The sequence below is a fragment of the Leguminivora glycinivorella genome, chromosome 19 (assembly GCF_023078275.1).
Source record: "Leguminivora glycinivorella isolate SPB_JAAS2020 chromosome 19, LegGlyc_1.1, whole genome shotgun sequence".
NCBI classification, from domain to species: domain Eukaryota; kingdom Metazoa; phylum Arthropoda; class Insecta; order Lepidoptera; family Tortricidae; genus Leguminivora; species Leguminivora glycinivorella.
In genome coordinates, this window is record NC_062989.1 from 2,603,808 (window position 1) to 2,619,405 (window position 15,598).

A 15,598-nucleotide genomic window follows, 5' to 3' on the forward strand; every position below is an offset into this window, starting at 1 on the left:
AGCTGACGGTGCTGAAATGGACCAACACGGTCCTAGCCGTCCTCGAGGGCGCCACTGCCGTCAACAATCATCTGAAGAGACTGCGACATGGTAAGCCTCTCGTCTTTCCTGTTACCCTGGTTGAAGAGGATTTAGGTAGGTCAAAAGAAACACAGAAGAGAATGTAACCCGGCAACCTTCAAATCAAGGGTGAACACTTGAACAGGCCACGTTTTTGCCTTTAGCTAGTCTGTGGCCAAGAGTGAGCCCATTTATAATAATAATAAAATGTAAGTACCTATAAACTTGGCTCACGAGATAACCGCCATGTGGGATGTTGATTCAACGATCATTGTTCCGATAGTCGTTTCAGCAAACGGTATCATAGCGAAGAGTCTCGACCAACATCTTAAGAGACTCTCGCTAGGTGGCTGGATCAAGGGCCAGATGCAGAAGGCGGTGATCTTGGACACGGCGCGGATAGTCCGACGGTTCCTCTCTCTGCAGCCCTAACTGGCACCCTAGGTTAGGTTTTTTATAAGATGTTTATATGTTTTTACTTATATATTGTTTTGTAAATGTTTTTATATTTTATTTTTATATACATATTGTAAAATACCTAGCCTAAGAATGAAAATAAATACTGAGAATAAATGTAATACCTATGTCCAAAGCGACACGCAGAAAGGATGTTGAAAATTGACATCTATCTTAAACATAGAGAACAAAGGTACATTGAGCTGGGAAATATCATGGAGAAATTATGAGTAAATTCGCTATGCACTTTTGCAGCGCACTGTACAATAATATAGAGATTTAATAGGCGCGACCATAGATTAAATATAGGAAGGTCATACCATCCCATACATTAAAATGCGACCGCCTAAGAACGTGCACACAGCTAGTACACCACACATAGATGGCGTCACAAAAAAAATGACTTGTAGCTTTCGATTATACTTGAAAATGGCGTTGTGTCACTTTTGACATAGATTTATGGCTCGAAAGTGACACTTAATGCCAATCTACAGATAATCAGGCGCGGGGAGCGGTTTCACCCTTACGTTGTCGACCTACCTTTCATTCGCACGAAGAGGTTTGCCTCTTCTTTCCTAATGCGAACTGCTAAGGAATGGAACATGCTCCCCTCGTCTGTATTCCCGGGTGAATACAATCTGGGTGAATTCAAGTCAAGAGTGAATAGGCTATTACTGAACCAGTGAGCTACAACCTCGGCCTTGTCGTCATTTTCCATCGTGCGACTAAGGTCAATCACTGGCCAGTTTATAATAAAAAAAAAAAACAATGGCAACAAGGCATTTTTTTGTGGCGCAATCTATGTCTGGTGTAGTGTATGCGCATTCTTAGGCAGTCGCATTTTAATGTATGAGATTGTATGATCTTCTTATATTTAATCTATGGCGCGACCCAAGATATTTATACTCCTATAGAATATCCGCCAGCGTATCATGCTGCCAATTTTATCACTTATCCACGTGGATAAGACATCTGTCACTCTCACACTGACATACTTGCTAAAGCGTGACGGATGCTTTATCCACGTGGATAAGTGATAAAATTGGCAGCATGATACGCCCGGCAGTATAAGTAGCAGAGTGATAGACTGACAGCTGTCAGTCTTTGTCACAATCTGACATTGTAATTTGTTCTCCGCAACTATGATGGAAGCTTCGTCTTTTGTTTTACAAATTCAGTATTCTCACAACCGGCTACCGATGAGAGCGTTAAGGAAACAGAGGCCCTGATTCGCCGTCTCGCTCTTTCGCACGTGCGCATCAGTGACGTCATGAGAGAGATAAATGCCTCCAATGGCTTGTTCCTGGTGGTTCTTCTCACGTTCATATCCTTGCAGATCATCATCATTCCGTACTACATGCTGTTTCAAGAAGGTATTTTTTTTCCGCTTTTCTCTTAGACCTTCCTTTCCTCTGTACCTTTTCTTCGTTACTTTGTTTGGGTTTTTCTCTTTATCAAGGTAAGGTGCATTAGGATAATTCCGAATGACAGAAATACTCGGGTAATTTCGAAAGGGGAATCTTGATATGATGGAAATAATGGTGATTTTTATGCGACTTTCGAAATTAGACGTCTTTCGGAATTATCCTAATGCACCTTAATTGGAAGTAGAGTTTTAGTGGTTCAGCGTATGACTTTCAAGATTTCGGAGCTATGTCGTACAAAATGTCTTTTTATTTGCAAGTCACTTTTCGGTGAACGAAGAAATCGTGAGGAAACTGATGGATTTATCCTAAGGGCCACATTCGTAAAACAAGTAGTGTCTACGCCAAATTCTAAGGTTAAGTGCAAAAACGGAAGAAGCTGAAAGAAAAATAATTTTAAATCTGAACGGCAACATTCGTTCTATGTCCATTCAAAGCCAGCACATATACTTGCCTAAACAGTTTAACCAGTTTTAGTGCCGCTCAGACTTGGAATATATATATTTTTCATTATTTATACTTATATATTTTTCCCCTCACTAGCTCGGAAACACGTGTTTTGTCCTTTAATACCAGCGGGTAAAAACGCATTTTATCCACTAGTGGGTAAAGTAATTTGACCTTGAATAAAGTCAAAAAAACTGCTTTAAAATTGATAAAAGTAGGTGAATCTAGTAATAAAGATGATTTACCACCTGTGGAACTACTGGAAGCAGTGATAAACGCATTTTTTGCGTTGTAGTTTCCTCGCTATAATGAGGGGAAAAGTTTTGTGTTACACTCGGGTTCAAATGTATTTTACTTCTCGTGTGTTAAAAAACTCGCAAGTTCAGGATTCTATTCTCGAACCACTCGCTTCGCTCGTGGTTCAACTATAGAATCCTTTCACTTGCTCGTTTTTCAATTCCACACTCGGCGTTAAAATACAACTTTGCCCCCTTGTATAACAAATAACTATTATTCAGATGTTTATGGAATGGCGTTATCATTAAACTGGATGGCCGTTCACTTAACAGTATTGACGCTGATCATAGAACCATGCCAATGGACGCATTCGCAGGTAACTTACTGACTACCTTTCTTCACGCAAACAGCAGTGGCGTAGCGTCGATAGAACTCGATTCCCAACGGGTTCCCTAAAATTCTGCAGTATCTGTAGAAGTCCATATAAAACAGATCCCAAAAGCCCCTCCGGCTTAACAACAAAAAATTTCACGCGTCGCCACTGCTAAACAGTACCTACACAGAACCGCCAGACCTTCTTCATTTTCTCAAGGATTACACATATACTAGGATCTGCGTGGACTCTTGCTCTACATAGATTGCATTCCATTCCGTATCGTCACAAGGATCTTAAAGTAGCCCCCAGATTATCAGTTCGTCGAATGATATCGGGCCGATAATCAGACTGTCAGTCAAACGAAAAATGTGAGTGCTGAAAAACTGGCCAGGTGGACAGACCCAGGTGGACGATACCATCCAACTCGTAATATTTCAAAATTTTATTGTAAGTGCCTATGATCGACCAATTTTTGAAGTAATAAGAGTAATTATTTTTTTAAATAAAAACTAGCCTTTAAAGATAAGAATTTTAAAATAGGCAGGTATGGCAATCATAGGTTCCCTCAACTGTTCCTCTGTCAAAGTAAACAACGTCCACGTGCCATACATACCGGCCCACAGAAAACGCACCAAAACGACAATTGGAATATGGTCTTGAAAAGCGTGAGCAAAATTGTCTTTTCACCGACGGCCACATTGTAACTTATTGCTTGGATTGTTTCAGTTTTTGATTTCATCATTTTATATTGTTTTGTTTAAATATTGAATTTACTTGGACTATGAAATGTAATATTTTAGTAGATGAGATACAATTGAATAAATTTACTTTATAAACAACATACAATCACGCCTGTATCCCATAAAGCTAGGGGTAGGCAGAGCACATGAAACTACTGAAGCTTCAGTGCTACTCTTGGCAAATAAGGGGTTGAAAGAAAACGAAACTGTGACATTGCAGTGACAGGTTGCCAGCCTCTCGCCTACGCCACAATTTAACCCATATCCCACAGTCGCCTCCTACGACAATGCAGGAAGACAGGAGATGGTGAAATTCTTAACCCGTCACCACACAGGTCAGGGGTAATTTACTTTATATCTTAAAAAATATATATTTTCTTCAATGAAATAGGTTTACTAATCAAATGAAATGTATCTCTCCATAGAGACAGCAGACCGTGTTCCTTCTAGGCCAGCTGATAGTGCACCGGGCACCGACGAGCGAGCGGTTAACCAAGGAGCTGGAATTGTTTGCCAAGCAACTGACTCTGAGCGAGACCAAATTCTGCGCGCTAGGAATCTACACCTTGGATAGGCAGCTCACAGCGGCGGTATATCTTCATGATGCATCTCTACACCACAGTGTACTCTTTCTCTCTCTCTCTCTCTCTCTCTCTCTCTCTCTAGGTCAATGTCTCCTACTCCTTTGTAGAGTCTGTCCAAGCTAAGTTGATTCCGATTTGGTTGGTTGGTACAAGCTGAGGAACGTTTAACGTCAAAGTTCTGTGAAGTATTAATACGTTTACTTACTCTTGTACACGCTATTTGGGCTAACAACATTTTTGCCAACTTATACAGTCTGACCAAAAGCAGTAGAAATTAGTGTCATCCTTTTCAAATCAATATGTGTGAGAAAACGGGACGACACTACGATGTTGCCACTTTTTAATTTCTACTCTTTTTGGTCAGACTGTAACTTGGTCTCAACATTCCGCTTTTGAAGTAGGTATATATGTATAAAAGTTGTTTTCTTATTTTACAGATGCTCGGTGGCGTCGCAACTTATCTGGTGATAGTAATACAATTCCACAAAGCCTCCAATTGAATAATTGATGATTTAAAATACGTCGAGGTCGTCCCACCATCTCTTCTTTGGTCTACCTCTGCCCCGGCTAATTTGCGGTAACCATTCACTTTGGCCCACCGTTCCGGATACATTCAGCAAACATGCGGCGGCACAAGTGAGAAGTGGAGGAAGCAAGGAGAGGCCTTTACCCAGCGGTGGGACACAATTTAGGCTATTAAACAATGATACGTAATGAAGGTGCCAATATTTGAGGGAAAACGCACAAAGCTGGTGGAGTCGCTATTAACAATATCTGTTGCTGACGACATGATACTGCTGAGCAGGCTATCAGTAGTCTGAGGATGCTTGTGTATATGTGAGGTATTGTGACTCTCATGAGCCGTGGCAAATGCCGGGATAACTCAAGGAGGATGATACTTTGTAGCCTTGTGTAGGTACCTATACCAAACGCTGCGGAACGCGTCTTACTAAAAGATGCGGGTATAAATCTGGGACCGAATTCCTACCTCAGTAGGTACTCAAAATGAACCTTTGCGACTGTTCTTAAGTCAATAATTACTTTTAGAGAACACTCGCTTTAAGAAATTTGATCGTTTAAGTCGCATAAATATTTAAGACGTTCACTGCGGTAGAGGGTCTTCAGAAGTCAGAACTCTTACGAAGAATGGTTAATTACGAGTTACTTTAATTGCCAAGCGAAGGTGTTAATAAATGTAATTTAAAATTCAATCTAGTATTTTGGTGTTTTACTCAGGTGTTTTATTATAATAAAATAAAAGATAATAATAATTATTTCTGAATTTTATTCATCACAGTAAATAGGTACCTTTATAATGAATCTCATAATCATGCTTATAGTTTTAACTACAAAAATCCTTTGTGTGATTTGTGAATATTTGCTAGAAAGAGACACTGTCAGATATTACCAATATTCCATTTGTTTGCGTTTTCTCTATATCTTTCATACTCTTATTAGGGCACAGAAGCTTGTAGGTAGTTTTCCTTGTCTCTAATTTCAAGTTGTTTGAAATTGTATTATAATCACCAAGTACGTTGTGACGCCACCGAGAATCTGAAAAATAAAAGATATTGTTTTGTAGGTACATATACCTAAACTAATTTTTGCCCGCGGCTTCGTTCGCGCTAAATTCGAAAATAGCGGGATGCTCCATACAAACTTCCACCCCCCATTTTAGGGAAGTGGGGGGTTAGAAAGAGTCAAATGTAGCCTATGCCATTAAAAAATCACGTCAAGGAAATTGGAAATTGGCCCGGTGTGCCTAACACTTATAAGATTATCCAGAAAGAGTGAAAGAAGTAGGTATACCGCAGGCGTGAACTTCTGATCCAGCGTGTGAATCCCTAGGCTGGAGAATTGGGTGCTGCTCATCATCAGCTGGTCTGCGAACTGCTCCAGCTGCCTGAACAGCTGCTCGTCTTTCGGAGACTACTGGACGATCAGCTGGCTCAGTAACGCAGGCTATTTGGCCACAAGAAATCCTGTCAACCCTGAGAAGGCGTTGATCAGACCAAAGAAGTGCCATCGTAAAACAGCCTGAATACCCACGCGCTGATTCAGAACAATCAAGGTCACACGCGTTGGGCTCCAGGGATCCTTTAGTGACTAGAGATAGGTCTGAAGTGGAGGGCACTGCAACGTACAGCGACTTATGGTGGTCACGACCCTCAGTCATGAGGTTTCGACGAAGAAGGGGGGAAATATGAAAGAAGATAGAGAGAGGTATACCGCAGCTGTGAGCTTCCGATCCAGTGTGTATATCCCGAGGCTGGAGAACTGGGTGCTGCTCATCATCAGCTGGTCCGCGAACTGCTCCAGCTGCCTGGACAGCTGCTCGTCGTTCGGAGACTGCTGGACGATCAGCTGGCTCAGTAATAACGCTGTGTGCTGCCTCTAATTAGGACAAACAAGAGTGTGTGTCAACGCCGACGTACAAGGGGTTAACTTAACTCCTCAAGAAAAGAAAAAGTAATAAGTAATTGAGATTTTTAAAACTCCACAAATTTACTTCTAACTAATTAAATCTAAGCACAAAACTTTATATCTAGTTTATTTCGAGGCACTGTACCAAGGATGCTATAGTATGATTTTTTTTAAACGAACGTTTCTAAACAAATGTATTAATTGTTCATTTTGTGTTGAGCGGGAGCTTCTGTTTAGGCACGTGCTAAGACAACAAGTTAGTTTAAAAAGCAACTGTATCCTGATAGTTGTAAGGTTACAGTCTGTGCAGCAGCAAATTTGAGATAGATCGTTTTGGAAATGTGAAGCGATAGACCACACCGATATAGGTGCGAATACACAGCGCTTATAATACTTTGATACTTGGTACTTGGCTACAATGGCTACGTACATTTCCTGAACGTATCTCAATGTTGATAGGTAAGTTGTGCAACGAAGTAGCCAGCTCTTCCGTCACCAGTGTGAACCAGTTGCTTCGCGGTTTCTATGAAAAACTTATGCACGCTGGAACCCTAATAACCCTATGGACCGTTTCACGCCCGAAGGTGCAAAAATCAATAAAATTATTTCTTGACATTGAATAAAGTATTTCCATGCAACCGTTTTAGGGGATACGCAAGATGCTAAAAACTCTAAATAGCCAACTCTACCAGATATCCTTTGGGAAGTAAAACAGAGATATTAATCGAAAAAGTAGCATTGTTCCAAAATAAACAACTTGGACGGTTACCTGCGCATGCGTCCATTCGCAGGGCTCTATAGTTAGCATCAGGACCACCAAGTGGATGATCATCCAGTTTATTGACAATGTCAATCCGTGGACCTCTGAATGAATAATAAATAAATGTTACTTGGGTAACCCAACTGAACGTCAATCTGTTAGTCGTAAATATCTGTGACAGATAAAGTGAACAAGTACTTGTAGATCTACATGGGCTTTGGTGAATGTTATAGCGTGATAGGTACAGCTCTAGACCGAGCAAAGTGGCATGCTTCTGTTTTAGGTGCCAAGATATGTTTTAGGGCATCACGCCAGGCCTCATAGCCGAATGGCATTTTTGCGACGTCAAACGCAACAGAAATGCAATATATCTCTATCGTTCATGCATATTGGCGCGACAGAGCCAGACTGCATTCTGCGGCGTTTGGCGTCGCAGAAATGCCACTCGGCTATATACGGGGCCAGCCCAGAAATTAAGCAGATTAAGAGCCGGTTGCATCAAACCCATCTGTCGCCGTTAAAGCGTTCGTTAAATTTTATGGTATGGGAAGTTCCATAGACATCTGCTGCGTGACGATGATGTGTCTGTCAAATGTGGTTGATGCAACTGGCCCTAAGACGTCTGTTGTTAAATAACTGCCAGCTTTTGTTTAAACAAATGGAGGTAAATTCCACCACAGAATCCACAGATATCCGCGTCTATTAGCTTTGCTCGTACCATTGTTACGGCCCTAAAAAAGAACGGAACCTCTTACCGTTCAGATACAGCATGTAGTACGGAGTGATCACAAGTCTCAGGAACGTGGACGTGAGTACAGCCATCAGGAACAAGCCGTTGGCGTCGCCCATCTGTCTCATGATGTCGCTCATACGCTCGTAGGAGCGAGCGAGACGCAGAACTGAAGACGCTAATGCTTCTGATTTCTTTAAGCTTATATCGCCAGGTAGGATTGATAATTCTGATACTGAAAAATAGATTTAACAAGCGAGGCAACATTCATCATTCAACATCTCGGTAGTCTAATTGCGGAAATTTCGGGAGAACAACACTGATGAAGCCTACTACCAGTCTACCAACCATCCACTGATACTGACGACTTCAGGTCAAGGCGCGAACAAGGAGTTGCGGAACTCATTTCGCGGTATCAACCTGTTACTTTTGCGGCGAAAATGAGTTATGTGATGAGTTGGCACAAAATAGAACGCAAACAGGGATTACAATATATATATTAAAGTGCCCCGCGCCGCGCTCCTTTTATATGGCTGCCATTTGTACTTGAGGAGTCTGTTTATTGTATTATGATATTCATAATACATGACTGTATTACCATGTCGTAGTCTGATCAGATGTTGATTGAGCGCAGTGGCGCCCTCATACACAGGCAACACCGTGCAGGTCCATTTCACCACCGCCATCATACCCTGAAGGTCTGTGATGTAACGGACTCCGAAACATAGGTTCAGCGTCCCTGAAAAATAAACCAATTGGATCTATATCGACTCAATTTGATGTATACCAACCACAATTAAAAATATATGTAAGTATAAGGTATAGGTATGTGAATATCGGAGGACACCTTACAGAGATGAACTTAGCCCTAAACTAAGCAAAGTTTGTAATATGGGTGCTAGGCGACGAAATACTTACTTAGGTACATATATACATAGAAAACATTCATGACTCAGGAACAAAATAAATATCTGTGCTCATCACACAACTGTAGTCTGCCCTTACCGGGATTCGAACCCAAGCCTGCGGCTTAGCAGGCAGGGTCACTACCGGGTACTAACATTATGACTCTTAGCTAACCATCGATATACTTTACGCCCTTGTAATAAGGATTACATATGTACATCTAACAGTGTTGTCGATGTTACATACTAGGCCAGATCGGTAGTTTTGTCCCGTCTTTGATATTTTTTTTTATTGTTCAGGCAATAAACTATGTCGACGAGTATCTGTACCTAGGCCAATTAGTTTCCTTCAGCCATAGACAAGAAAAAGAAGTCGAAAGACGGATTCAAAACGCGTGGAGGAGCTATTGGTCTATGAAGGAACTGATGAAGGGTGACCTTCCTTTGACCTTGAAACGGAAACTCGTCGACATGTGCATCCTGCCTGTCCTAACCTACGGTGCTCAAACGTGGTCACTCACCGAGGCGCAAAAGACCAAATTGAAGGTTTGTCAAAGAGCTATGGAGCGTAGCATTTTAGGAGTAAAACGGATTGACCGAATCCGAAACTCTACGCTGCGCTCAAAAACACGCATTATTGATGTTGGAGTCAAGACCGCCAAGCTGAAATGGGACTGGGCAGGCCATGTTTGCCGTATGCATCCACAGAGGTGGGCTAAAGTAGCCACAGTATGGATGCCGCAAAACGGACGAGGATCTGGCAGGCCCAGGCGGAGATGGCGGGATGACCTGGACGTGTATCTCAACAACTGGCCGGAGATCGCCCAGAACCGGGACGAGTGGAAATCTAAGGGGGAGGCCTTTGCCCAGCAGTGGGACACAATATAGGCTTGTAATAATAATAATTTGATATTTTTTATGATAAAATGCTAAGTCATAATCATACTAACACATTGTGTCTCCTTTCGACGTTGCTTTCATGTAATACGAGACGAATTCCATCAACACAACTGACGCCATCCAGAGAAGCACGATGACCATCGCAACATTTTTGACTTGCACCTTCGTAGTGGACGGAGCGCTTACCTTGAGGTCGAAATAGACCTAAAAACATAACATACATATGCCAAATGCAAGAATTGAGATGGCTATATATTCCTGGTATCTTCAGGGTCTCCTCTCCATCCACGCCTAACTCCTATAGACACAATTAGAAAGGTTCAAGTGGTAATGATACCTACCTGTTCTAGTTGATCCAGAACGCGCTATAGGGTCAAGGGGCGCTATAGGGCGGTTATAACTAGGGGCAGAACTGAGTCGGAGACCTACAACTCAACTACATCACAGTATGGAAAGGTTCTAAGATTTTGGTTTACTGTGGCTTTTCCAACTCATCCACAGATCTGTGCTTTTACTCCTATAGATTGACAGAGTGGCTGTAGAGTATAGTGACTAGCATATACACAGCATTAAAAAGATTATGATTATGGATTCCTACCCTTTCCAGTTGATCCAGAACGCGTTTCAAGGTCTTCATTTGTGCCTGACCCCTATAGATAGCCAGACTGCCTATGAGCAGAGTCATAACTGATTCGGCGATTCCACACACTCAACTGCATCGTATTGTTCCCAACGTGAACACGCTCATCGGGATCTTGGTGTACTTCTAGAACTATACTCGTTATTGATATGATGCCTGAAATAAAATGAAATGTAAGTACTTAATGTGAGTCGTACTTGTACCTAATACTAACTTTAAGCCGAGGTTTCCTAGAGGCCGGTCGCACTTTCCCGAAACACCACATTAGGTCAGGTAGATACCTAAGAACTTGACGCGATCGAAGTGAAAATCTGTTCATAAAATACATACTTTTAAACGACTTCGAGCTCCGTGGTTAAAGCACTTGCATTGTGAAAATAGTCCGTGGCTACAAAAAGTGTAAGGTACCCTACTGTAAGCTCTTTAAGTCACTCACTGGCGTGGGATGTTTAGGAGGGCCTAATATCTCCATTTTGTGAAGTGAACAAGTGAAGTTCGCTCTGACGATGCGTCGTAACTTTCCTAAGTCTTCCGTAACGCCACTAGCGGCACATGTGGAACAACATCCCTTCAACTCTGAACAATACTCACTGATAGTTGTCATGGCAACAGCCTGTATAGCCACAAGCGTAGATGACACTTTGAAGCGCCAACCACCGCGCGCTCGACTCGCGCTGAGCGGCGCTACTCCAGTGTAGCGACACAGGTGGAGATCCAGCGCTAACGTGCCCTCAGCACACATTTGACCGAACAATACTCACTGATAGTTGTCATGGCAACGGCCTGTATAGCAGCGAGTGTCGGTGACACTTTGAAGCGCCAACCAGCCCCCGCTCGACCCGCGCTAAGCGGCGCTACTCCGATGTAGCGACTTAGGCGCAAAATCAGCGCTAATGTACCTTCTGCGTAGATGCCCTCACTTTCTGTAGCTACTGTGATGAAGAAAATAATTACATGCATTTTTAATGTCTCACTGGGCAAAGTTGCTGAGTTTTCTCGAGCCTTCAACGTTTTCACCATTTCGGGTAGAACAGCATTTCTTTTTTTTTCTCCACTTTTAAGAAATGTAATATTTTTGAAAAATTTTATGGTATTTCTACTCATAATCATATATATTCTTCAATCCTACTAGTTAAGAAATTGTTCCATACGATTTTTTTCTTATTTTGTAACCATTTTCCATACATGTTGTGTGGGGTAACAAAAGAGGAAAGTAACAAAAATGTATGGAAATTCTGGAACACTTTTTGTCTCCCAGTAAGATTGAAAGTACTCGTGATTACATTGACCTAAAATTCCCTAAAAAAAATCAAAAAAAAAATGGCAAAAAAAAAAGAAATGCTAAGAAAACGTCTCTAGTCTCCGCCATCTCCTCTTCGGTCTGTCCGAACCCTGGCATGAACAATCTATGAACGCACTTAAGGTTAACCTTTCGCCTATTCAGGCATATGAACTTGAAGCCAAAGAATCTATCTTCGGGTTTCTGCCCGCATATTGTTTAGTGTGATCCGTTGGAGTATTGACAATAAGGGCCCCGATTTACACGTTGCCGGTCGGTGCGAGAACTCCAATGCGAGTTACATCGCAGTATTTGATTGGTTCGCTGATTTTGTATTCTATGCAACCTCAACAGTCCGTAATGTAACTGAATTCGCATACGAATAGATGCGCCGTCTATGTGACCCTTAATAAAAAAATTAAATAAAAAAAAAACATTTATTTCAGACTCAGGGTCCATAGATGGTTAGTAGAACATTACAACTGTAAAGAACTAATATTAGTGTTAGTAAGACATGTTAATAACAAAATAAAAAAATTGTCTTGAATTTTACCGTAATTGTTTTCTCGATAATACTCATTGTTATGTTTCGAATGTATATGTAAACTTGACGCAGTCGAATGAGTTCCCATGATGAAAATCGGTTCTTGGAACTACGCTTTGGATGAAAGAAGGATAACTACGAAACGCTACGAAAGAAAACAATTGGCATCTTGTCTACGCAAGCAGCTCCATATGCGATTAAAAATGGTTTATAGTAAATAATAACCGAACCGTTTCTCGTTCATTTAGGTAAATAATAGGTATTTACTTATTAACTATTAGAACGAAAAATAATAAAACACGAACAATAATTATGGCAGCCGGAAAAACTTAAAACTTTTGTTAGGTACGTAAGTACTTTCGTGAAACCTCGGTAAATGATAATTATGAATATTAACCGAAATACTTAGGTCCTAGGTAGATCTTTGCCATCACGGATCAATGATGTTCCAAACCTTTGAGATACGTGACGAGAGTGGAGCCGTAGAGTCCCTTTTGACACTTTGATTAATGTAAGGGGTTCGCTAGGTACCTAATAGTTTATTATTATTGGACGCAATCGAAAGAAAGCTTTCGAAAGAAAGGACTGATTCAGATATTTCGTTTTCATTACTTCGTATTTTTTACACTTAGGAAATGTTATGCGCGCGAATCACGGCGCGACTTCGCGACCTGAACATTCGCGGCGCGACGTACGGCTCCAGACTCGACAAATTATCAATGGTATCATACTGAATTTAGCTGTTTTTCCATTTGTTTTTATTGTTAAATCGTAAAATAAAGCCACCTCATCCATACTAATATTATAAATGGGAAAGTGTGTGTCTGTTTGTTTGTCCGTCTTTCACGGCAAAACGAGCGACGCATAAAGATCAACCTGCAAATTTTCTATTACTTCACCAAAATATTGCAAGCATACTACAAAAACGTGAATTACTAGAAATAACCTTGTCAGAGATGCGAAATAACGGAAAAGACCCAGATATAATTTGTTTAACCGAGACATTTGTAAAAAAGGGATGTGAATCTAACATTAAGTTAAAGGGTTATAAACTAGCCTCTAACTTTTCTAGAAAAAAAAACAGAGGAGGAGTTTGTATTATGACTAAAATAGGAGTAGAATCTAAGGAACTACCTTTCATCAATAATCATGCCCGTGAAAATAGTTTTGAATGTTGTGCGATAGAGATACCTCACAGTCAACTAATCATAATTGGCCTGTATCGTACCCCAAACTCAGATTTTAATGTATTCTTCGAAGAACTGGACATAATCTTAAACAACCTGACTAGCAAAAAGGATAAAAAGGTAGTGTTGACTGGGGACTTTAACATAAACACAATCGTACAAAATAAAATTACCACCCAACTCAATGATATTATAAAAATGTATAATTTAAAGAGCCACATTACAAAGCCTACTAGAGCCAACTCATGTATTGACCATGTTATAAGCAACATCGAAAATGCAGAAGGTAAACTTCTTCCGTTAGGTCTGTCGGATCACGAGACAGCGCAAACCTTAAATATTCCAATAGAAAAAAAATGTTTACAGCCGATTGTAAAATATATAATTAAAAGAGACTACAGCGCCTATAATGTAAGTAAATACCGCGAATGTTTAAAATCTTTAAGTTTCTCTGAAACATTCAGCTCAACAGATATAAACGAAGCTTTTAATTCATTTTACGACTTAACGCGTTTGTTTTACGACCTTTGTTTTCCATTTGTTCGATGTAAAGTCTCAACTAATCATAAAACACCAAAATGGATAACAAAAAGTCTTAAACTCAGTTGTAAATACAAACGCACCCTACGGTTTCAATATTATAAAGACAAGACTCCAGAAAGTAGACACAAATACAAATCATACTCTAAATTACTAGCTAACTGTATAAATACCTCCCAAAAGTTACAAAATCATAATTTCATTCAGAGATCTGCAAGTAAAAGCAAAGCATGTTGGAAGATTATTAATGATGATCCAAATCAACACCTTACAAAGAAACATATAACTGCAATAAATAAAGACGGTCATACTATCGAAAACCCTACTCAAATAGCAAATGAATTTAATAATTACTTTATTCAACGTACAGACAATAATGTGAGCTCTACCTTAATGAACACTAATTCAAAATACATAAATAATACCATTTTTCTAACTCCTGTCAGTCATAATGAAATCAAACACATAATAAAGTCACTTAAAAATACAAATTCTACAGGCTATGACGGAATATCAACAAAAATATTAAAATCATGTGTTGACGAACTGGTGCCAGTTATTACCTATCTAGTCAATTTATCATTTGAGGTGGGCTGCTTCCCAGACACTTTAAAGTTATCCGTTGTCACACCAGTGTTCAAAAAAGGAGACAAGTCCATAATGTGCAACTATCGACCAATATCACTAATTCCAGTAATTTCCAAAATATTTGAAAGAGCTATTCATACACGAATCATGTCATTTTTAGAAAAATATCAGATACTTAAAAAAGAGCAGAACGGTTTCCAAAAAAATAAAAGCACCACACTTGCCACTTTCAAACTAATAGATCAGATCGTCCGAAGTGTCGATAAAAAAAAGCCAACAGTAGTAGTTTTCTTTGACATGTCAATGGCGTTCGATTTTGTGTCACATGAACTACTAATTCAAAAACTTTATAATCTTGGCATACGAGGACCAACTTTGCAATGGCTTAAGTCATACTTAGCAAACAGACGGCAATGTGTTGAAATAGGAAGCTCCAAAGATGCCACAATAACCCGCCATAGATCTTCATTCATGGAAAATCGTCTAGGAGTCCCACAGGGTAGTGTTCTGGGACCACTACTTTTCTTATTATATATCAATGATCTACCAGATATCACCACTCACCAATGTACACTTTTTGCAGATGATGTATCAATTATAATTACAAGTAAAGATGATAAACAGTACAATAGTGATATTAATAATACAATCAAATCAGTAATAGAATGGCTTACATATAATAATTTATCAGTTAACTTGAATAAAACCTTATACATGCAATTCCATAGCAGACAAAATAAAGATAAAGATTTAAATATTAAATACAATGATACGCAA

At 40.1% G+C, this 15,598-nt stretch overlaps 1 protein-coding gene across 1 annotated transcript in view; it reads right to left on the reverse strand.

The window, feature by feature from the left end:
* Nucleotides 1-5,652: 5,652 nt before the first annotated feature.
* LOC125236310 (gustatory receptor for sugar taste 43a-like) overlaps nt 5,653-15,598 on the reverse strand; it is a 235,047-nt gene continuing 225,101 nt past the window's right edge. Inside the window, exons 2-9 of the mRNA XM_048143062.1 lie at nt 11,445-11,615; nt 10,642-10,839; nt 10,094-10,247; nt 8,837-8,977; nt 8,264-8,473; nt 7,518-7,612; nt 6,554-6,718; nt 5,653-5,878 (exon numbers count right to left, since the gene is read on the reverse strand). Of these exons, the coding sequence (XP_047999019.1) occupies nt 5,822-5,878; nt 6,554-6,718; nt 7,518-7,612; nt 8,264-8,473; nt 8,837-8,977; nt 10,094-10,247; nt 10,642-10,728 (909 nt within the window). The 5' untranslated portion in view covers nt 10,729-10,839; nt 11,445-11,615 and the 3' untranslated portion in view covers nt 5,653-5,821. The remainder of the gene's footprint in view (nt 5,879-6,553; nt 6,719-7,517; nt 7,613-8,263; nt 8,474-8,836; nt 8,978-10,093; nt 10,248-10,641; nt 10,840-11,444; nt 11,616-15,598) is intronic.